The sequence below is a fragment of the Pongo pygmaeus genome, chromosome 13, assembly GCF_028885625.2.
Source record: "Pongo pygmaeus isolate AG05252 chromosome 13, NHGRI_mPonPyg2-v2.0_pri, whole genome shotgun sequence".
NCBI lineage: Eukaryota > Metazoa > Chordata > Mammalia > Primates > Hominidae > Pongo > Pongo pygmaeus.
The window spans coordinates 38,527,976-38,551,361 of record NC_072386.2 but is presented as its reverse complement, the minus strand read 5'-3'; the positions used below and the strand labels follow the sequence as shown (position 1 = coordinate 38,551,361).

The following is a 23,386-nucleotide window of genomic DNA, read 5'->3' as shown; positions in this document are numbered from 1 at the left end:
CTTCTCTCATCTCCTACTTCAGGCCTCTCAAATCTCACCTTCTCAATGAGGCCCTTCCTGATTGTTCCATTAACTAAAACCTCTGCCTCCCAGAACCTGAGCCTCTTCATCCCAATGACCTTTTCCTTGTTGCCTTCTGACATATCAGATCATTAATATGCTTATTATTTAGTATGTGTTATTTTAATTATACATTATATAATTGCTCATTATTTACTGTGCTTATTTATTATTAATGTTTGTCTCTCCCTCACCAGACCATAAGCTCCACAAGAGCAGGATCTGAGTCTGCTCTGTTAACTGATGTAGGCCCAAACACCCAGAAGAGTGCATGGCACCCAATAGACATTTTTGGAAAGAATGAATAGGTATAAGTATATATATATATGGATGGATGGACGGATGGGAGGGACAGAGGCAGGGATGGAGGGAGGGAGGGACGGAGAGAGGGACGGAAGGAGGGAGGGACGGAGGGAGGGAGGGACGGAGAGACGGAGGGAGGGAGGGACGGAGGGACGGAGGGAGGGACGGAGGGATGTGGTCAATGCTATGACAAGGCATCCCATCCATCCTGATGACCAGAGCTAAGTCAGCTGCAAGGGGTTGTGGAGGAGGAAGTAGGCAGATCTATGAGGTGGCGGCTTACATGACAGGACATATGGAGGGAGAAGACAGGGTTCCTGAGTCCCCACCTACCACACAGGGAACTCGCTGGACAAGTAGAGAAAATGAACGCCTGGAAGAAGCTGAAGACCACCTGGGGGCCATCTGGGCGGGCTCCCTGGGAGGTGCCCTGGGACAAGAGAATGTTAGAATGACTGACCCAGGACTCTGAAAGAGGGGCTGTACAGGGTGGGGAAGGGCACTGTGATAGTCTTAAGTCAGGCAGGTTCCTGGAGCCCACGGGAAACAAAGGTAGGAGTCTCATGGAATCTTCCTGAGCTTCTTAACCAAGAAGATAAATGCTTCCTAAATACCATCGTTTGGGGTTTTATAAGACAAACTCCAAGACGTGACTATGTGTTACCAAATCACAAGAAGAAAATACGTTTTTCCTTGGTGTATCCAAAGGAATTGTTTTCTAGAGTGAAAAGAATCCAACCTAAAGTGATTAACTGTTTCAAACCAAGAACTTAAAACAGTGAATGATCTCTTCAAATAACCTTCAACTCCCGGCTGTAATCATTCCTTTTTACAGATTAGTCTTATAAATAAACATCATGTAAAAAAGCCCCATTGGAATCTAATCAACATTTTTGTATCTGTGTTCTCAGAAGCAATTATTGAATAGATCTGGATGCTAACTCTATACTAGGTACAGTGGAAGATCATACACAAACACACACACACAGTTACTGTTCCTAAAGTTTTTTCAACCTATTTCTTAGGTCATACACCTGTAAACTGCATGCCCCTTTAAAAGTATTCCAAAATTCATTCTTTTCTCTCAATCTGAATTAAGAGATTATTCTTGCATCTCTCTAGCGCTCCCCTTCTTCCAAGGTACCGTTCAAAAACTACTGTCCACAAGATTTGTTTTACAAACCTCATTTCCTCTAATCCCCTGAGCAATCCTGTGAGGACTTTGCCAAGTTGTATGACCTCTCTGAGCCTCAGTTGCCCGCCTGGAAAGGCAGGAATAACAACAGAGATGGGTTGTGTGGATTGAATGAGATGGGATGTGCTGGTGCTTTTAGAACTCAAAGGGGCTTTACGCAAGTGATACTCGCATGAGTCCATTGTCCATCATAAATGAATTTTCCCAGGTCCTCTGTGTCCTGCATTTTGGCTGTACCATAACCTCTCATTTATCAAGAAGCCAAACAATCTAAACTGTCAACAACCAGGATATTTTAACACTCAGAGCTGACCCTGAGACGCTACAGGATCCAATGAGATTTCTGAATCATAAAAGATAGATTGAACTACATGTCTGCATGGCATGTGTATTTTATTGTATTCTAAACTTATTTGAAAAATTTATGATGAGTACTTGGCAGTACTTCTCCATGTGTGTTCCAACAGGTTTTACACAATAAAAGGCTCTATCGTCAGAGATGAAAAATGTTGCTTCTTCCTGCTCAATGTTCATCCCTCCCTTCCCTGGAAACTACACCTCAGTTTTCCTTTGGGGACCCACCCCACCCCTTCAGCCCTCATGCAGTTCATGTAGTTCACACGAGATTGACCCCACACATACACACTGCTCCGTCCAGGGGTGGACCCCAATTCAAGCCTGGACGATTAGTATTTTCTATTGCTATAATGATCAGCTCAGGGATCAGCATAAAACTCAAGCCCAGCAAGACTCAATTCAGGGACTTTTACTGGAACCACTGGGAAGCAAAAGCCCTTTTCTCTCCATTGGGATTGCTAGCTAAAAGGATATTGTAAGGCCTATGTAAGAGGGCATTGTAGAAGAAAACAAAGCCAAAAGATGAAGACCAAGACCTCATTGTATCACTGACACCCCTGGTTCCAACTATGCCTAAAGTCAACAGAGAAAGCCCTAGACTGTTCAACTGCCTGAACCAATAAATCCTCTTTTTTGCTTAAGCACTTGTAATTGCAAGAATGCTGATTCATACACTGGGTTATACAAAGTTAAACAAGGTTTCTTTACTATAGGGCTTCACAGAGCTTCAAAATATTAACATGCATTATGAATCTCCAACAGGGAGATATAATATACAGCACTACTCAAACTTATGTGTCCAATGAATTTTTTTTTGTAAGACCATATCATAAGGCTTGTATTCCACAGAAAACACCTTGGGAAAGGCCAATACATATTACCTGTAGGTTAACCGAATATTAAAATACTACAAATCCCTATTCCCTTATTATTCTGGATAAATGAGACAAATGGGAATTCATTTATCCAACACTGTTGATGCATTTCTCCAGACTTTAAAAATGTATGTATATAATTTTTTATTCTTTTTTACTAAATTGGGGTCATAAGCACAAACCATGGTATATTTTTCCAGACTTAATAAAATATGTGTGTATATACAGTCTTTTTTATTATTATTATACTGGGGTCATAATTCCTGAGCTGCTATACTTTCGAGTTCTGCATTTTAAAATATTTTGGGCCTCTAGTCTCACTGCCAAGCTATCAGCTGTCACTTTGCTTTGTTTAAATGTGTCTACCTCTAGCAGCAGCCCCTAGTGCTCCGCTGTGAGCTAGTAAACAAAATGAAAGAAACTCAATGGAATCGTGTGTTTAGAAAACAAAAGTCGGGGACGGGGGCAGTGTGCTGAGAGTGAGAGCCAGGGTAGCGGAATGTACTGAGTAGAGTAAGTTTCTGTACATGAAATCTATGTCGATGTGTCGATGATTTTGGCAATTTAAAAGCCACTTATTTCCAGGTTCCTGCCTTGGTTTTGGACAGCTAAAGTTTCCAAATAACTGACCTTCGAATATGGGAATTGTTATACTACTTAGCCAAAAAAAGAACCACTCCAACTTGATAGTAAGCACTGAACTCTGCTTAGAAACTTTAAAATGAAAAATTCTTTTTTTAAGGCCAGGAGCGTTCATAGTCCAAAAATTCCATTTCTTCATAAGTCATCCATTGGCACAGAAGTCAAATTTCAGTCATTTTTCAGGCGTTTTTTTCTGCCTGTAACTCTCAAGTCACTGCCTGTTTAAAGGGTATTTGCGGACTCCTCTGTTTTATGATCTTATAATAAAATAGATGGGGATTTGAGGCAACAGGGAGGTAACTAGACTCCCTTGTTGTCGTTGTAAGTATAGCCTTGGGCCTAAGCAGGTAGGCAGAGGCATAGGCAGGCAGGCTGGCTGATCCGGGTAACAAGGCCCATGAAAATCAGTGTTAGATTCAATCACAGCAGTGGAAACTCTCAAGTCTTTTTATTTGCATCAAGCTGGGTTTGCAACCACACTTAGAGGCTTGACAAGGAAAATGCATCAAGATTTCTCATGTAAGTATCTAAGGATCCAGAGGCTTCAAGAACCAGGGCACCTGCAGCCCAGTAGTGTGGCTGAAAGAGGAGCCCAGCCTCGCATTGCCCTGATGCGTTTTCCAGATTCCAGAGCACATGTTCTGGAAGGGTCACAGGCTCCTGGGCTACTGTTGCATCCTCAAAGTAGGGAGGAGCCAAGCACCTGCTCAGACAGCCATGTGCAATTCTAAACCTGTTCTGCCAAAGAAAACACTCGTCTGCCCCAACCCCAGCATTTATGCTCAGAAAGGCCTCTGTCTTCCCACTTCGAGGGCTGCTGACCAGATGTGGACCTGGGTGAAGGCGGGGCAGGTCTGAGGAGCCAGGAGGCCATTAATCCGCAATTAGGACTGTGCACACCCCTGCCTGCTCCACCTACTTCCTCTTGACAACTGCACAGCTAAAAAGCACTTTCAGAGGAAATGGATCCCTCAGTTCATCTTCTGGACGAGTAATTTTGGAAAGCGTTTTTGTGCAGATCTCATTGCCCTGGGGCAGTTAGCTCCACTCAGAGGCCGAGGCAGGCAGATCATGAGGTCAAGAGATCGAGACCATCTGGCTAACGTGGTGAAACCCTGTCTCTACTAAAAAAAAAATACAAAAAATTAGCCAGGCGTGGTGGCGGGCATCTGTAGTCCCAGCTACTCAGGAGGCTGAGGCAGGAGAATGGCATGAACCCAGGAGGTGGAGCTTGCAGTGAGCCGAGATCGCGTCACTGCACTCCAGCCTGGGTGACAGAGCAAGACTCCATTAAAAAAAAAAAAAAGGCAGAAAAAGGAGGGTCTTATTCTCAATATCTACGTTACTTCATTTCAATTTTAGGGCAATGAAACTATAATGAAAAGGCAGTTAGAAGTCACACACAAAAGCCAAACCCTAAGATGGGGCAGGCAGCGCTGGCTCTCTCAGCTCAGACCCCAGCCAGGACTGTTGCCCCTAACATCAGATTTGGGCTGTGGTGTCTGCTCAGCTGCCCCTGGTCTGCCGATGCTATCTGAGAGGGTGTGGAGGCGGACAGCTGGGGCAGAGGATGGAGGTGGGAGAGCATAGCCTCAGGGAATGGCCTGGGGTTCAGGGGTTAGCGACCTCTGCCAGGGTTCTCTTCACCTGCACACACCAGTTAGCCTGGTGCTTATTCTGCTCCAAGTTTGCCCTTCTGCCCAGTCAGAGCCAAAGTCACCCTCCAGGTATGCTTTGCAGTTGAGAAGACTCTGGTAAAAGCCCATGAGCGCTTCACCCCCTCCAACTGGCTCTAGTCCAGGTCTAGCAACGGGCTACCTGCCTGTGCTTACTCCTTCCCACTCCTCACTCACACGATACTAAACCACAGCAGAGGAATCATGAAATATAAAATGCCATCATGAAGAAAATGGGAGGAATGTCCTCAAAGGACAAGGGATTTCAAGAAACCTGAAGAAGGCAGGAGGTGAATGCTGGAGTGATGACTGACAAATGTGTAAGAGGAAGCCACAGCCTGGAATGAAGACACTGCCAGGGAGCTGGAGCTGCAGGGAGTGGGGTCTATAGACAGAAGCTGGTGGGGCTCAGGATTTGAAATGACAGGTACCACAGAGGGCAGGGGAGCAAGTGGTGCTATAAACAGGGGCATCAACAACAAGGGACCTATCCTTCCCCATCCTCCAACTACTGTCCGGCACAAGAGCTTGAAGCCAGGCCAAAAAAGGAGGATCACCTTTAAAGACATTGATTCCTGAGAAAATGCAGCCAGCAGTAGAATGAAGAGTCCTTTAAGCTGATTTGGTGCTATATTCAGACCTTAATGAGGTAAGGGGTTGGAAAGTGAATGCCTGATCCCCCCAAAATGAAGGCAAAGTGCCAGAATCTCCACCCACACAGGTGGCCCCAGTGTAACGTAAACCAAAGGACAAGGCCTACCCTGGTCACCTAGCCTGCTGACAGGATGGCAGACCTGCCCACAGCCTGAGGTAGTCAGATACTACCATCTTAAGAGGACTGCATGCCCAGCAGATGCCCCTGGGCACCATACCCTAAACCAGCAGACCACTTCCAGCCAGCCCAGGGCTCCACACAAAGCCCACTCTTCCCAGCCAATCAACCTCACTAGAGAATATCCTTCCCTCTGATAGACTAGAATTCACCATCTTTCAGCTGTGAAAGTTCGACTCTCATTTTCTGCCCCGGAACCTCATCCCCAAGAACCTACTCGATCCTGCATTGAAACAGGCTTCCTGCATAGCCATAACACTTTTTACTCTTCTGTTCTATTACATTAATATCTTTGACCTCTAGTCATTTTTATTTAATGGCACACCTAAAGTTTTGGGAACCCTGGACTCGGGTAGGTGATTAAGCTCCCAATTCATTCTCATAAGTGGAAGATATGCAATATAAGCACGTGCACATATTTTTGAGAGAAGACAACATGTTTGAAGGTTTCCCGTTGTCAGATTTGTTGAATCAGATCATACCAGGTATAGGGCAGTGTGCGCACATGTGTGTGTCTGTCCTTTCATCACAGAGCCTTTTACCAGCAAACTCAATATGGAAGCCCAACACACAGACCTGCTAAAGAGGTGCATGGATTAGAACTGAGGAGGAAACCAGTGCCCCATCTGCTCAGCTCCGCTTTCCTCCTCGTGGCCCAGTTGCTTTCTCAAACCAGATTTCCAGGAAACATAGTTAGCAACCCTGACACAAAACAACTAAAGAGTAATTTACCTGTATGAGGAAAAAACACATATATTTTATTTTGTAAAATATGTAAAATAAAAAATGAGCAGTTATCCTTACCTGCACACTTGTAAACACTGACTGATGAAATCATAAGTAGATTCAGCCAGTCCCAATTCAGCAATTGTCTTCCTCATCCTCATCTACATTTAATGAGAGTTAACTGTGAGTCAGGGCTAAGTGACTGACATATACACTATCTTTCAATCCAAACAGCAAAACCATGAGGCCAGGATTGCTATTATCCACATTTTCACATGTTGAAGAATTTGACCAAGCTCTCATAGCTTGTGGTGTCAAGGGCCAAGGTGCAAAGCCAGGTCTGGACTCCAAAAACCATGCATGCTCTTCACTACCATGAAGAGGCCCCAGATAGGCACTTTGTATTTTTTCTGTATTTTCTAAGTGTTTTACTTGTATTAATCACTTTCATAATATTAAGAAAATTTTAATTTGGAAGCCAAAAAAAAAGAAATAGGTAGTAGGGGGAGAGTTGCTTTTTTTGTTTTTTTGGTTTTTTTTTTGAGACAGAGTCTCGCTCTGCCTCCCAGGTCGGAGTGCAGTGGCGCAATCTTGGCTCACTGCAAGCTCTGCCTCCCGGGTTCACACCATTCTCCTGCCTCAGCTTCCCCAGTAGCTGGGACTACAGGCGCCCGCCACCACGCCCGGCTAATTTTTTGTATTTTTAGTAGAGATGGGGTTTCACCGTGTTAGCCAGGATGGTCTCAATCTCCTGACCTCATGATCCGCCCGCCTCGGCCTCCCAAAGAGAGTTGGTTTCTTAAGACCAAGAAGAACAGGCAAGGCAGGGATGCCCTAGGGTGGCCTCTCCAGCCTGGGGTCACCATGAAGATGGCCTCATTACAAAGACAAAGCTCAGACAGAATTCTTCACTCCAACAGGGTCTGCGCTCCTCAGTCAGCCAGGTCAATCCCATCCTTCAGCTTCTTCCCTTCCTGGCAATTGATAAAATTAGGAAAGCTTATTAGCCTTGATGTTACCAAACACTGTCATATAATTATACTGAGAGGAGGGGGAGGAGCCAAGATGGCCGAATAGGAACAGCTCCGGTCTACAGCTCCCAGTGCGAGCCACGCAGAAGACGGGTGATTTCTGCATTTCCATCTGAGGTACCGTGTTCATCTCACTAGGGAGTGCCAGACAGTGGGCGCAGGTCAGTGGGTGAGCGCACTGTGCGCCAGCCGAAGCAGGGGCGAGGCACTGCCTCACTCGGGAAGCGCAAGGGGTCAGGGAGTTCCCCTCCCAGGGGTGACAGACGGCACCTGGAAAATCGGGCCACTCCCACCCGAATACTGTGCTTTTCCGACGGGCTTAGGAACCGGTGCCCCAGGAGAGTATAGCCCGCACCTGGCTCAGAGGGTCCTACGCCCACGGAGTCTCGCTGATTGCTAGCACAGCAGTCTGAGATCAAACAGCAAGTCGGCAGCGAGGCTGGGGGAGGGGCACCCGCCATTGCCCAGGCTCGCTTAGGTAAACAAAGCAGCCTGGAAGCTTGAACTGGGTGGAGCCCACCACAGCTCAAGGAGGCCTGCCTGCCTCTGTAGGCTCCACCTCTGGGGGCAGGGCACAGACAAACAAAAAGACAGCAGTAACCTCTGCAGACTTAAATGTCCCTGTTTGACAGCTGTGAGGAGAGCAGTGGTTCTCCCAGCACGCAGCTGGAGATCTGAGAACCGGCTGACTGCCTCCTCAAGTGGGTTCCTGACCCCTGACCCCCGAGTAGCCTAACTGGGAGGCATCCCCCAGCAGGGGCAGACTGACACCTCACACGGCCGGCCAGGTACTCCAACAGACCTGCAGCTGAGGGTTCTGTCTGTTAGAAGGAAAACTAACAGAAAGGACATCCACACCAAAAACCCATCTGTACATCACCATCATCAAAGACCAAAAGTAGATAAAACCACAAAGATGGGGAAAAAACAGAGCAGAAAAACTGGAAACTCTAAAAACCAGAGTACCTCTCCTCCTCCAAAGGAACGCAGTTCCTCACCAGCAATGGAACAAAGCTGGACGGAGAATGACTTTGACGAGCTGAGAGAAGAAGGCTTCAGACGATCAAATTACTCCGAGCTATGGGAGGATATTCAAACCAAAGGCAAAGAAGTTGAAAACTTTGAAAAAAATTTAGAAGAATGTATAACTAGAATAACCAATACAGAGAAGTGCTTAAAGGAGCTGATGGAGCTGAAAACCAAGGCTCGAGAACTACGTGAAGAATGCAGAAGCCTCAGGAGCCGATGCGATCAAATGGAAGAAAGGGTATCAGCCCTGGAAGATGAAATGAATGAAATGAAGCGAGAAGGGAAGTTTAGAGAAAAAAGAATAAAAAGAAACGAGCAAAGCCTCCAGGAAATGTGGGACTATGTGAAAAGACCAAATCTACGTCTGATTGGTGTACCTGAAAGTGACGGGGAGAATGGAAACAAGTTGGAAAACACTCTACAGGATATTATCCAGGAGAACTTCCCCAATCTAGCAAGGCAGGCCAACATTCAGATTCAGGAAATACAGAGAACACCACAAAGATACTCCTCGAGAAGAGCAACTCCAAGACACATAATTGTCAGATTCACCAAAGTTGAAATGAAGGAAAAAATGTTAAGGGCAGCCAGAGAGAAAGGTCGGGTTACCATCAAAGGGAAGCCCATCAGACTAACAGCGGATCTCTCGGCAGAAACCCTACAAGCCAGAAGAGAGTGGGGGCCAATATTCAACATTCTTAAAGAAAAGAATTTTCAACCCAGAATTTCATATCCTGCCAAACTAAGCTTCATAAGTGAAGGAGAAATAAAATACTTTACAGACAAGCAAATGCTGAGAGATTTTGTCACCACGAGGCCTGCCCTAAAAGAGCTCCTGAAGGAAGCGCTAAACATGGAAAGGCACAACCGGTACCAGCCACTGCAAAATCATACCGAAATGTAAAGACCATCGAGACTAGGAAGAGACTGCATCAACTAACGAGAAAAATATCCAGCTAACATCATAATGACAGGATCAGATTCACACATAACAATATTAACTTTAAATGTAAATGGACTAAATGCTCCAATTAAAAGACACAGACTGGCAAATTGGATAAAGACTCAAGACCCATCAGTGTGCTGTATTCAGGAAACCCATCTCACGTGCAGAGACACACATAGGCTCAAAATAAAAGGATGGAGGAAGATCTACCAAGCAAATGGAAAACAAAAAAAGGCAGGGGTTGCAATCCTAGTCTCTGATAAAACAGACTTTAAACCAACAAAGATCAAAAGAGACAAAGAAGGCCATTACATAATGGTAAAGGGATTAATTCAACAAGAAGAGCTAACTATCCTAAATATATATGCACCCAATACAGGAGCACCCAGATTCATAAAGCAAGTCCTGAGTGACCTACAAAGAGACTTAGACTCCCACACATTAATAATGGGAGACTTTAACACCCCACTGTCAACATTAGACAGATCAACGAGACAGAAAGTCAACAAGGATACCCAGGAATTGAACTCAGCTCTGCACCAAGCAGACCTAATAGACATCTACAGAACTCTCCACCCCAAATCAACAGAATATACATTTTTTTCAGCACCACACCACACCTATTCCAAAATTGACCATATACTTGGAAGTAAAGCTCTCCTCAATAAATGTAAAAGAACAGAAATTGTAACAAACTGTCTCTCAGATCACAGTGCAATCAAGCTAGAACTCAGGATTAAGAATCTCACTCAAAACCGCTCAACTACGTGGAAACTGAACAACCTGCTCCTGAATGACTACTGGGTACATAACGAAATGAAGGCAGAAATAAAGATGTTCTTTGAAACCAACGAGAACCAAGACACAACATACCAGAATCTCTGGGATGCATTCAAAGCAGTGTGTAGAGGGAAATTTATAGCACTAAATGCCCACAAGAGAAAGCAGGAAAGATCCAAAATTGACACCCTAACATCACAATTAAAAGAACTAGAAAAGCAAGAGCAAACACATTCAAAAGCTAGCAGAAGGCAAGAAATAACTAAAATCAGAGCAGAACTGAAGGAAATAGAGACACAAAAAACCCTTCAAAAAATAAATGAATCCAGGAGCTGGTTTTTTGAAAGGATCAACAAAATTGATAGACCGCTAGCAAGATTAATAAAGAAAAAAAGAGAGAAGAATCAAATAGATGCAATAAAAAATGATAAAGGGGATATCACCACTGATCCCACAGAAATACAAACTACCATCAGAGAATATTACAAACACCTCTATGCAAATAAACTAGAAAATCTAGAAGAAATGGATAAATTCCTCAACACATACACCCTCCCAAGACTAAACCAGGAAGAAGTTGAATCTCTGAATAGACCAATAACAGGAGCTGAAATTGTGGCAATAATCAATAGCTTACCAACCAAAAAAAGTCCAGGACCAGATGGGTTCACAGCCGAATTCTACCAGAGGTACAAGGAGGAGCTGGTACCATTCCTTCTGAAACTATTCCAATCAATAGAAAAAGAGGGAATCCTCCCTAACTCATTTTATGAGGCCAGCATCATCCTGATACCAAAGCCTGGCAGAGACACAACAAAAAAAGAGAATTTTAGACCAATATCCTTGATGAACATTGATGCAAAAATCCTCAATAAGATACTGGCAAACAGAATCCAGCAGCACATCAAAAAGCTTATCCACCATGATCAAGTGGGCTTCATCCCTGGGATGCAAGGCTGGTTCAATATACGCAAATCAATAAATGTAATCCAGCATATAAACAGAACCAAAGACAAAAACCACATGATTATCTCAATAGATGCAGAAAAGGCCTTTGACAAAATTCAACAACCCTTCAGGCTAAAAACTCTCAATAAATTAGGAATTGATGGGACGTATCTCAAAATAATAAGAGGTATTTATGACAAACCCACAGCCAATATCATACTGAATGGGCAAAAACTGGAAGCATTCCCTTTGAAAACTGGCACAAGACAGGGATGCCCTCTCTCACCACTTCTATTCAACATAGTGTTGGAAGTTCTGGCCAGGGCAATTAGGCAGGAGAAGGAAATAAAGGGTATTCAATTAGGAAAAGAGGAAGTCAAATTGTCCTTGTTTGCAGATGACATGATAGTATATCTAGAAAACCCCATTGTCTCAGCCCAAAATCTCCTTAAGCTGATAAGCAACTTCAGCAAAGTCTCAGGATACAAAATCAATGTGCAAAAATCACAAGCATTCTTATACATCAATAACAGAGAAACAGAGAGCCAAATCATGAGTGAACTCCCATTCACAATTGCTTCAAAGAGAATAAAATACCTAGGAATCCAACTTACAAGGGATGTGAAAGACCTCTTCAAGGAGAACTACAAACCACTGCTCAAGGAAATAAAAGAGGATACAAACAAATGGAAGAACATTCCATGCTCATGGGTAGGAAGAATCAATATCATGAAAATGGCCATCCTTCCCAAGGTAATTTACAGATTCAATGCCATCCCCATCAAGCTACCAATGACTTTCTTCACAGAATTGGAAAAAACTACTTTAAAGTTCATATGGAACCAAAAAAGAGCCCGCATCGCCAAGTCAATCCTAAGCCAAAAGAACAAAGCTGGAGGCATCACACTACCTGACTTCAAACTATACTACAAGGCTACAGTAACCAAAACAGCATGGTACTGGTACCAAAACAGAGATATAGATCAATGGAACAGAACAGAGCCGTCAGAAAGAATGCCACATATCTACAAGTATCTGATCTTTGACAAACCTGACAAAAACAAGAAATGGGGAAAGGATTCCCTATTTAATAAATGGTGCTGGGAAAACTGGCTAGCCATATGTAGAAAGCTGAAACTGGATCCCTTCCTTACACCTTATACAAAAATCAATTCAAGATGGATTAAAGACTTAAATGTTAGACCTAAAACCATAAAAACCCTAGAAGAAAACCTAGGCATTACCATTCAGGACATAGGCATGGGCAAGGACTTCATGTCTAAAACACCAAAAGCAATGGCAACAAAAGCCAAAATTGACAAATGGGATCTAATTAAACTCAAGAGCTTCTGCACAGCAAAGGAAACTACCATCAGAGTGAACAGGCAACCTACAAAATGGGAGAACATTTTCGCAACCAACTCATCTGACAAAGGGCTAATATCCAGAATCTACAATGAACTCCAACAAATTTACAAGAAAAAAACAAACAACCCCATCAAAAAGTGGGCGAAGGACATGAACAGACACTTCTCAAAAGAAGACATTTATGCAGCCAAAAAACACATGAAAAAATGCTCACCATCACTGGCCATCAGAGAAATGCAAATCAAAACCACAATGAGATACCATCTCACACCAGTTAGAATGGCAATCATTAAAAAGTCAGGAAACAACAGGTGCTGGAGAGGATGTGGAGAAATAGGAACACTTTTACACTGTTGGTGGGACTGTAAACTAGTTCAACCCTTGTGGAAGTCAGTGTGGCGATTCCTCAGGGATCTAGAACTAGAAATTCCATTCGACCCAGCCATCCCATTACTGGGTATATACCCAAAGGACTATAAATCATGCTGCTATAAAGACACATGCACACGTATGTTTATTGCCACATTATTCACAATAGCAAAGACTTGGAACCAACCCAAATGTCCAACAATGATAGACTGGATTAAGAAAATGTGGCACATATACACCATGGAATACTATGCAGCCATAAAAAATGATGAGTTCACGTCCTTTGTAGGGACATGGATGAAACTGGAAATCATCATTCTCAGTAAACTATCGCAAGAACAAAAAACCAAACACCGCATATTCTCACTCATAGGTGGGAATTGAACAATGAGAACACATGGACACAGGAAGGGGAACATCACACTTCGGGGACTGTTGTGGGGTGGGGGGAGGGGGGGAGGGATAGCGTTGGGAGATATACCTAATGCTAGATGACAAGTTGGTGGGTGCAGCGCACCAGCATGGCACATGTATACATATGTAACTTACCTGCACATTGCGCACATGTACCATAAAACCTAAAGTATAATAATGATAATAATAATAATAATAATAAAAGAAAGAAAGAAAAAAAAAAAAAAAAATTATACTGAGAGGAGAGAAAGGGATGGTGTATGAGAACCAAAATTCCTCATCTGCCAAAACAAAGCATGTCTAAAGTCGATGAATCAGCACATAGCAGTATATGCATATTATTTAGGAATGTGAATAGAAGTATTAGCAAAATAGATAATTTAAAACTGTTCTCTCTGGGGAAATATCAATGAGGGAAGGCTAAGCAGCTGGGACATAAGAGATTGCTGTATTTTTATAAGCATTCTAGCACTATTTGGCTTTTCAAATCAAGTGCCAATATTTTTTTGATGTTAAAAAAAAAAGTAGTAATAATAAAACCTACCCTTCTTAGTGTAACCCTTTAGCTTAATGAACTCCAGTAGGCTCAGACAGAATGTGGTTTGATGTGGTTTGTGGAGCCAGGAGATCTGAGACACAGAAGATGGGAGGCGCCTGGTGTTGTGGAAGAGCCATGGGTCAGAAGACCTGGATTCTGACCTTGGCTCTGCTGCTCTGTGCTGTATGGCCTTGGGAAAGGTGCTTAACCACTCTGAGCCTTTCTACCCCTAAGGGCAGGCACTCAGACCCCATACAAACCAATGAGAGGATTAAATAACATAGATCCCAACCCAACAATGAAAACAAAGCTCATGGTGAGGATGCAAGGTGTGGGGACCTGTGAGGCCTGGGTCAGGTGGGTGAGAGCCATGGAAAGACAGAGCCCTAGATAGAAAGGAACAGGCCCCTGGCCCCTCCACCAGGCCCTGAGCCCAAGCCCAAGGCTTTAGACATGAGCTGAACTCCCCTCACCTTCTCCATGCTACTCCCAAGTTCCCTGAGACCATGGAGTATATTTCAGGATTCTGTGAACTCGAGAGAGGCAAGTGTCCCAGACTTAAGTCTACGTCCCTCTGTGAGGCTCACCCAAACCCATGAGCTCATCTAACTGGCACAAAGTCTTTCCTCAATTCTGCCCAGTTAGAAAAAAATCTGCAAGTTAATTGGCTGTATCGGACCCTCTTTAACAAAGTCCCTCCTCAATTTTGCTCAATTAAAAAAATATAAATAAAATAACTTTAAATTACTTGGCCTTAGAAACAAACGTGATAAAAACCTTAGGCTCAGGAGAGAAACTCCAGGGCGGAATCTGGCTCACCACTATGTTAAACTTTGTCACAGGTCTGGTCACAGCTGTCATTTTAGGATAAGCACATCCAGGCTCTCCAGAAACCAGGCCAGCCTGGGGCAATTTCTTCCAGGCTCTGAGCATTTAGAAGAGCCCACAGCTTTTACTCACAGCTCAAGGACCAGGTGTCGACTGCCTGGTTGCCAAGGGTGCTTTTTCTCCCTCCTCTCCCTGGAATCATAGCCTGTACCTGCTTGGGGTTGGGGAGAGGTCTGGTAGGTTCATGCATCACTGCCTCCGTCTTTCTTTCCCTCCATCATCTGTGACTAAAGAGATCCACACCCAGTCGAACAGCACTATTCTTGCTGGTATGTCATGCAGTAAAGAGGTAGAAGGATGCTTTGTGAAGCAGCCCTGCACACAGAGAACCCAAAACAAGACACCAGACCAGACCCAAGGCACCTCCACCAATACTGATACGCAATGGGGGTGCTAGTATAAAATCTCCCAAAGGTCCCAAGCAATACAGACTACTCTCTGCATAGCCAGCACATGAGTGTAAACACACAGAGCTACAGATTCATTCCCCCCAAAATAAAATTTATTCTTTGGCGCTTCATACTTGGCAAGGGTTAATCATTATGTCAGTTCATACAATGATTAAATTAATAAAATACATCTGGATCAGAGAAAACCTCAGAGACCAACTTTGATTCCATAAGCACAAAGTAAAGGACCTGAAACGGGGTGGGGATGCAGTAAAGGAGAAGTTAAGGGGAGTTAATTAGCCGGTGATTAAATGTCATTTTCCCTGAGTCAAGTGATTCTCATTTTATTCAAGTGCTCTGGAAGTGGTGAAGGTTTTTTGTTTTTTGTTTTTTTGTCATTTTATGGAATTCTTTTTTGTCCAACAAATAACTCTCAGTTGTCTGCTTTTAAAAGTACTGTGTAATTTCTAAATTACAATTTTTCAAAATCAGGCTGACACTTCCAACTCCCTCTGGTGGGGGTTTTCTGAATCATCTACAGAAAGATGGCTGCTCTGCTGAGAGCCTGCCTGGGAAACTGGCTTGTAGATCCTGTGACCCAAAGCATCCACTTCCTCAAAGGTATAGCCAGGAGGCTCAGGATATGAAGCTAGGCACCTGCCCATTTCCTTGGGAGTAAAGCTGATGGCGTAGGTGGTCTGGCCTTCCATAGGGACATTTCCTCGAGGGCCAGACCAATGAGGCTTACAGCTTTTGGTATTGATAGGCGGATGGGGCACATAGTGGGCCCGAGTGGTGGTCAGGCAGTCCAGGGGCTCGGTGGGCAAATCCAGCTGGGGAACGGGCTTGACTGGCCCCGTGCGCATGCTGGACCACTGCTTGTAGTCATCCTTGGTGGTGGAAGAGCCTTCAAAGCGACCGCACTTCTTAATCTGAAGTGCAGGTCGGCAGGACTGAGCTGGGGCACCCTTAGGGCATGTGTAATGGGCCTGCACTGTTGTCAGAAGATCCATCCTGTCTTCGGGAGGGACATAGGTGATGGGAGCTTTGGAGAACATCCGGGGCGTTGGCCAAGCTTGGTACTTATCTCGAAACTCAGTGGTGTTAGAGAAAGGCATGTCTAGCCCAGGAGGCCAGGCTAGAGGTTTCAAGCTCTTGGCAGGCTCCCCCATCAGGCCCCGGTAGGATTGTTTTTGAGTGGTAAGGCTTTCAAAGGGGATTTCACAGGGCCTAAACTTCTCTGCTTCATGCACAAAGCGCTTCTCCACGGGGTGGGCCACATAGCTCATCTTGTAGTTAGTCACATCCTCCAAGGGGATGTTACAGAGCTTTGGCATGGCCAGAGGTTTACAACTTATGGTCTTCACAAGGCCTTTTATGGGGTAATCATCCTGGTGTGTGGTTCTATTATCAAACCTGACTGATGCCGGCTGGTATTTGTGTTCCAGACGAAGTGGCGCTCGCCTTGGTTGGTTCCAAGGCAAATAATCAGCTGAAATTAAAGCAGAAGAGGTAATTAATAACAAATCAAGTCAACCAACTTGCATATCTTCTACAGAGCCCCAAGGTCTTAAGGCAGTCTCCGATGAAGTGTTCTTTGAGACAAAGAAAGAACAGAGCACATCCCTGCTACCACTTCATTCAAACACCTGATGTGTCAACTTCATGGTACTTGCAGGCAGAAGAGACAAATCTACAGGAGTTCTCATCACACCCCACAATACTGCATGCAGGGATCTTAGAGGGTCCATGGTCGTGAGAGGATCCAGGGAATCCATTCCTGCAGAAAAGTTCAACCACTAGCTTACTCTGACAACACTTCCTTTCTTCTGTGGGGAAGGTACTTTCTCTGAATCAGCATGGAAGGAGTGAGAAGATGCATGTGATGTAGTGAGACAGAAAATTCACAACCCACCACCGGTGGGCCACCAGCCAGATGAACCAGGCCTACCTGGTCATCTGTGGGGTGACAGCCCACTGTGTCCCTGTAATCCTCACATCTAATCCATATAAATCAAATATGCTGCTCCAAGGGAATAGGGCATTGTATTGGCTAGTGACAGAACAGTGGCTGCCACTTATATAAAACTTATTACATAACAGGCAGTGTTCTAAGTGCTTTATATATTAACTCACTTAATCTTCAGACTATCCTAATAAGGTGGGTACTATTAATGCCAGTTTTATAGATGCAGAAACAGATATACAGAAAATGAGGGAATTTGTCCCAGCTCACTCGGCTAGAAGTGGAAAAGCACAAATGCAAATTCAGACCCAGAGCCCATGATCTGACCCACTCTACTCTCTGGTTCTAACAATTAGGGAATACCAACTACATGTCGGTCAATTGTGCTCAAGTCTTTCCATACATGATCTTGTTTCATCTTCACAATAACCCTTTGTGATGGGTATGATTCTCTCCATTCTACAGATTTCTAAATACAAGGCTCAGAGGAGCTAAGAAACTTGCCCAAAAGTCACATGGCTAGTGAGTTGAGTTGGAATTTAAACCATATTGTTGACTCCAAAGCCATGTTCTTCTGATACCTCATATCACACTTAGGGGCATTTTATTTCCAGGTGGAGTAAAGGTTAAAGAAAAAAATAATCAGAGGGAAGATTTTCAGGAGGAAAAGAACTTCAGAATGTTTGAAGAGTGAAAAGAATTGGCCAATCTAGATGTCCATCTCAAGAGGAACCTCTGCTGTGGGGCTGGAATGGCCAACATAAAGGGAGGCCTGGACCCCAAGGAAATCTGCAGTAGAGATGGTCTCCATGCATCTTGAGGACCAGATACTGTCTTCAGGCAGCACTGTAAGCCTTTGAAACTGACTTTACCACACAGACCCTCAGCACACCAAGACTGAAAGCCTAGGTGAGAAAAATGGGACAAACCACGTGATTCAACCGCCTTGGCACTGCTGGCATTCTTTCAAAATACTTGACTAACATCCCAGACCTAGGTTGCCCCATTGGGCCCATAAATTACCAGGTTTAAAGTAGCCCTAGTGAGCCCTCTAAATCTATAGGGAATTCTCTTGCTTATTGCTTTACAAAAGGTTAGGAAAAAAAGCAGCTTCCCAGGAGCCTTGGGTATACACACCAACACTAGTGGAGTCCGCAGGCACAATTTGTAACAGTTTTATTGAAGTCTAATTTGCATAATAAAAGGTACCATCTTAAGTACACAATTCAGTGACTTTTATAGAGTTGTATACCCATCACCAAAATCAAGTTATAGAGTATTTGCATCATACCAAAAATACCAATTATCTTCATCTGTAGTCAGTCTTTACTCCCATCTCCAGCCCCAGGCAACCATTAATTTGCTCTTGGTCTCTATAACTGTGCATTTTCTGGACATTTCATATAAATAGAATCACCAAAGATGTAGCGTTTTGCATCTGGCTTCTTTCACTTAGTGTAATGTAACTGAGGTTCATCCATAATGTAGCCTATATAAGTAGTTCACACCTTTTTATTGTTGAATAATATTACATTATATGATACCAAATTTTGTTTATCATTCACCAACTGATGGACATTTTGAGTTGTTTCTACTCTTTGGCTATTATAAAGAAATTCTGCTATGAGCCTTTGTGAAGAAGTCTGTGTGTGAACATATATTTTCATTTCTCTTTGGTAGATACTAAAGTGAAATTGCTAGGTTGTATGGAAAAATCTATCTTTAGCTTTTTAGAAAAGATACTACCAAATATTCTCAAAGTGGAGAAGTAGATGTGCCATTTTACATCCCATCAGCAACGCATAAACATTCTCATTTCCCCACGTCCTCGTCAACACTTGTTATCATCTGTGTTTTAAAATTATTATAGACATTCCAATGGGTATTTAGTAGTATCTTGCAGTGTCATTTACATTTCTCTAATGACTAATGATGTTGAGTATCTCTGCATGTACTTATTAGCTCTTCATGTGCTTTCATTGGTAAAATATTGAGATGTTTTGCCCATTTTAAAATTAGATTGTCTTCTGAGTTACAGAATTCTTTGCATGTTCTAAATACAAATCTTACACCACGTATGTGATTTACAAATATTTTTTCCAAGTCTATCACTTCTCTTTTCATTTTCTTATTATTTTAACAACAAAACATCCACCTGACACCTGACTCTTTTCATTTCTTAATGGTGTCTAAGCGCCCAAAGGTTTTGAATTTCGATAAAGTCCCATTTATAATCTCTTTCATAAATCATGCTTTTGATGCCATATCTAAATTCTTTGCCTGTTCCAAGATATCATAGATTTTTCTCCCATGTTTTATTTTGAAACATTTATAGTTTTAGCTATTACATTTAGGTTTCTGGCTCTTTTGAGTTTGGATGCGGTAACTTCGTCTTTTTGCATGTGGATATCCAACTGTCCCAGCACCATTCATCAAAAAGACTATCCTCTCCCCACTGAAGTGCCTAGGCATCTTTATGAGAAGTCAAAGACAATAAACATAAAGGCTTATTTCTGTACTCGCAACTTAGTTGCATTGGTCATTATACTTGTCTTTGTGTCAGTATAACTGTCTCAATTGCTGTAGCTTTAAAGTTTTGTAATCAGGAAGTGTAAGTTTTACAACTTAGTTCTTATTTTTCAAAAATACTTTCAGCTATTCCGGTTTATTTGGATTTCATATATAAAACCTAAAATTACTTCGCCAAGTTCTAAAAAGGAAAAGGTGCCTGCTGGGATTTTGATAGGAATTGCATTGAACCTACAGATCAATTTGGGACGACTTTACCTTTATACTGTTGAATCTTCCAATCCATGAACACAGAATGTCCATCATTTTTGTTCATTTTAATTTTTCCCAGGAATCGTTTTCAGCATACAAGACTTACACTTGTTTTTTTAAAATTTTATTCCAAGATTTTATTAATTTTGAGGCTATTAAAAAGAGAAGAGTTTTCTTGACTCCATTTTGATTGTCCATGCTAGAATACAGAAACAATTGATTTTTATATATTGTTCAGTACTGACATCTTGCTGAACTCATGTATTAGTTCTGGTAATTTTTGTGGATTCCTTGGTGTTATCCGCATACAGGATCATGCTGTCTGAGAATAAAGACAGCTTCGCATTTTCCTTTTGAGCCTAGATACATTTACTTGTCTGCTTGCTTTTCTTGCATTATTGCACTAGCTAGAACCTCCAAATACAATATTGAGTGGAAGTGGTGAAAGCTGACATCCTAGCCTTGTTCTCAATCTTAGGGGGAAGCCATTTAGTCTTTCACATTAAGTATGATGTTTTATAAGTACAGATTTTTTTGTGAATGCCCTTTATCAGGCTGAGGAAGTTTCCTTCTAGTCCTAAGCTTGTTGAGAGCTTTTATGAGTGTTGAACTTTGTCAAATGCTTTCTATCAACCAAGCAGCTTTTTTCTGTTACTTTATTAATGTGGTATATTAATTGATTTTCTGATGTTACACCAACTTTGAATTCCCAGAATAAATCCCATAGTTTTATAAATATTGATTCTGTAATTGTCTTTTAAATGATTTAAAAGAAAAAATATCTTTTTAATGATTCAAGAAGAAAACAAAGTATATATTTACCTAATTACATTTACCAGTATGCTTTACTACTTTTTGTGTAGATTTGTGCTGCCATCTGGTATCATTCCCTTTTAGCCTGAAGGATTTCCTTTAGTACTTCTTGCAAGCTAGGTACCTGTAACTTCTCTCCATCTTTATCCGGGAATGTATTTTGCCTTCATTATTGAATCATAATATCACTAGATATGAAATTCTTGGAGGATAGACTTTTTTCTTTTAAAACTGTGAATATGCAACCAACTGCCTTCAGTCCTCCATTGTTTCTGGAGAGAACTTAGCCATTAATAATGTCATTTTGGGGCCGTGCACAGTGGCTCACGCCTGTAATCCCAGCACTTTGGGAGGCCAAGGTGGGCTGATCACGAGGTCAGGAGATCGAGACCATCCTGGCTAACGTGGTGAAACCTTGTCTCTACTAAAAATACAACAAATTAGCCGGGCGTCGTGGCGGGCGCCTGTAGTCCCAGCTACTAGGGAGGCTGAGGCAGGAGAATAGCATGAACCCGGGAGGCGGAGCTTGCAGTGAGCTGAGATTGCAGCCACTGCACTCCAGCCTGAGTGACAGAGCGAGACTCCGTCTCAAAAAAAATAAATTAATAATAATAATAATAATAATAATGTCATTTTTCTATATGTGATGAGTCGTTTCTCTTTTGCCTCCTTCCAAATCTTTGTTTTTGGCTTTCAACAATTTGACTATCTTATGAATAGATGTGGGTCTCTTTGTACTTATTCTATTTGGATTTTGCCTCTTGAATGTATTAATAAACATTTTTCATAAAATTTGGCAACTTTCAGCATTCATCTATCATTTTTCTGACCCCTTCTTCTCCTTTTGGGGCCATGATTATGAGTATGTTAGTATACTTTATGGTATTCCACGAGTCTGAGTTTGGACCTTTCTCTTAATTTTTTTCTGTTCTTCAGATTGGGAATCTCTATTGAACTATCCACATTTTTGCTGATTCTTATGCCAGCTCAAATCTGCTGTTGAGCCCCTCTAACAAATTTTTTATTTTAGTTATTGCCCTTCCAACTCCAGAGTTTTCATTTGGTTCTTTATTATTTCCTGTTACTGATATTCTCTATTTGATGAGCAATTGTTGTCATACTTTTATTTCTTTAAATATGCTTTCCTGTTATTCTTTGACCATATTTATAATAGCTGCTTTGAAATATTTGTCTGCTAGGTCCAACATCTGGGCTTCTGCAGAGATACTTTCTGTTGACTGCTTTTTCCCCCACCATGCATGGGTCCTACTTCCCTTTTTCACATCTTACAATTTTTTTGTGTAAAACACAACAATTTAGATAATATGCTGCAGCAACTCTGGATTCTGATCCCCATTGGGAGTTGGTTTTACTTGTGTTTAGCTTACCTGCACTAATTCCGTAGAGTCTTATCTTCCCTGCAGTGTACGGCCACCGATATTTTTGTTCATTTTTTTCTTTTTGTTTTTGTTTTTAATTTGCTTGTTTGTTTTGAGATGGTGTCCTGCTCTTGTTGCCCAGACTGGAGTGCAGTGGCACGATCTCAGCTCACTGCAACCTCCGCCTTCCCGGATTCAAGCGATTCTCCTGCCTCAGCCTCCTGAGTGGCTGGGATTACAGGCATCCACCACCACACCCAGATAATTTATTTTTTTCTTTTTTTGTATTTTTACAAAAAAATACAAAACCTCCTGACCCCGTGATCTGCGCACCTGGGCCTCGCAAAGTGCTAGGATTATAGACGTGAGCCACCATGCCTGACTTCTTAAGGGTCACTCTGTCAGCATAGTTTAGTGGTCAGCCAATGATTGGTCAGAAGTTAAACTTAAGAACTTTAAGCCAGTAAGGCATTCACACTTTGCCAATGGAGTTGTGTGTGGGTTAGGAAAAACACATACAAAGATCAGGCAGTTTATAAGTCTCATTTGGCTTTTACTTCCTACTGGGCTTTCTCATGTCTCCCCTACACAAGCACTAGACCTAACTAGGGATGATTAGGGATGATGAGTTGATAGATGGGCTCCTCTCTGATTGCCCTTGAGCCTGCACACAGTCTTGCCCATGTGCACAGCCTTCCCGACCACCAGGAATACATATGAGCTTATCAAGACCCACTGTGTCTGTATCATTCTCTGGATCTCCCTTCTTAAATTCCTAGCTGGTTTGCTGGTCTGTTGCTTGCCACAACTAGCACTGCAGCCTCAGACAAACTCAGAAGTTGTCTTCCCTGATTTCTTGCCATTAAGATCACTATTGTTTTTATTGAAACTCCTGGGTATGCACTCTATTCCTAATCAAGTCAGGCCCCACTGACAGCAGAGCTGCTTGTTTCCACAGCCTAGCCTGCTCAGGCAGAGCCACTACATAAATGAAACAGCAGGGGTGGGGATGTGGTGATGGAAGCAGCCCCAGAATAAAACATCACAGACTCCTAGTGTTAATAACCAAGGTGCCACAGTT

General features: G+C 42.7%; 1 protein-coding gene across 5 annotated transcripts in view; it reads right to left on the bottom strand.

The window, feature by feature from the left end:
- Nucleotides 1-15,451: 15,451 nt before the first annotated feature.
- Nucleotides 15,452-23,386, bottom strand: part of SAXO1 (stabilizer of axonemal microtubules 1) — a 115,343-nt gene continuing 107,408 nt past the window's right edge. For 2 of the 5 annotated variants that reach the window (XM_054500645.1, XM_054500648.1), the window contains one exon: nucleotides 15,452-16,858. In XM_054500645.1, coding sequence (XP_054356620.1) covers nucleotides 15,855-16,858 — 1,004 coding nt within the window. In that variant the 3' untranslated portion in view covers nucleotides 15,452-15,854. The remainder of the gene's footprint in view (nucleotides 16,859-23,386) is intronic. The other 3 variants (XM_054500647.1, XM_063650527.1, XM_054500646.1) reach the window with 2 other exon arrangements.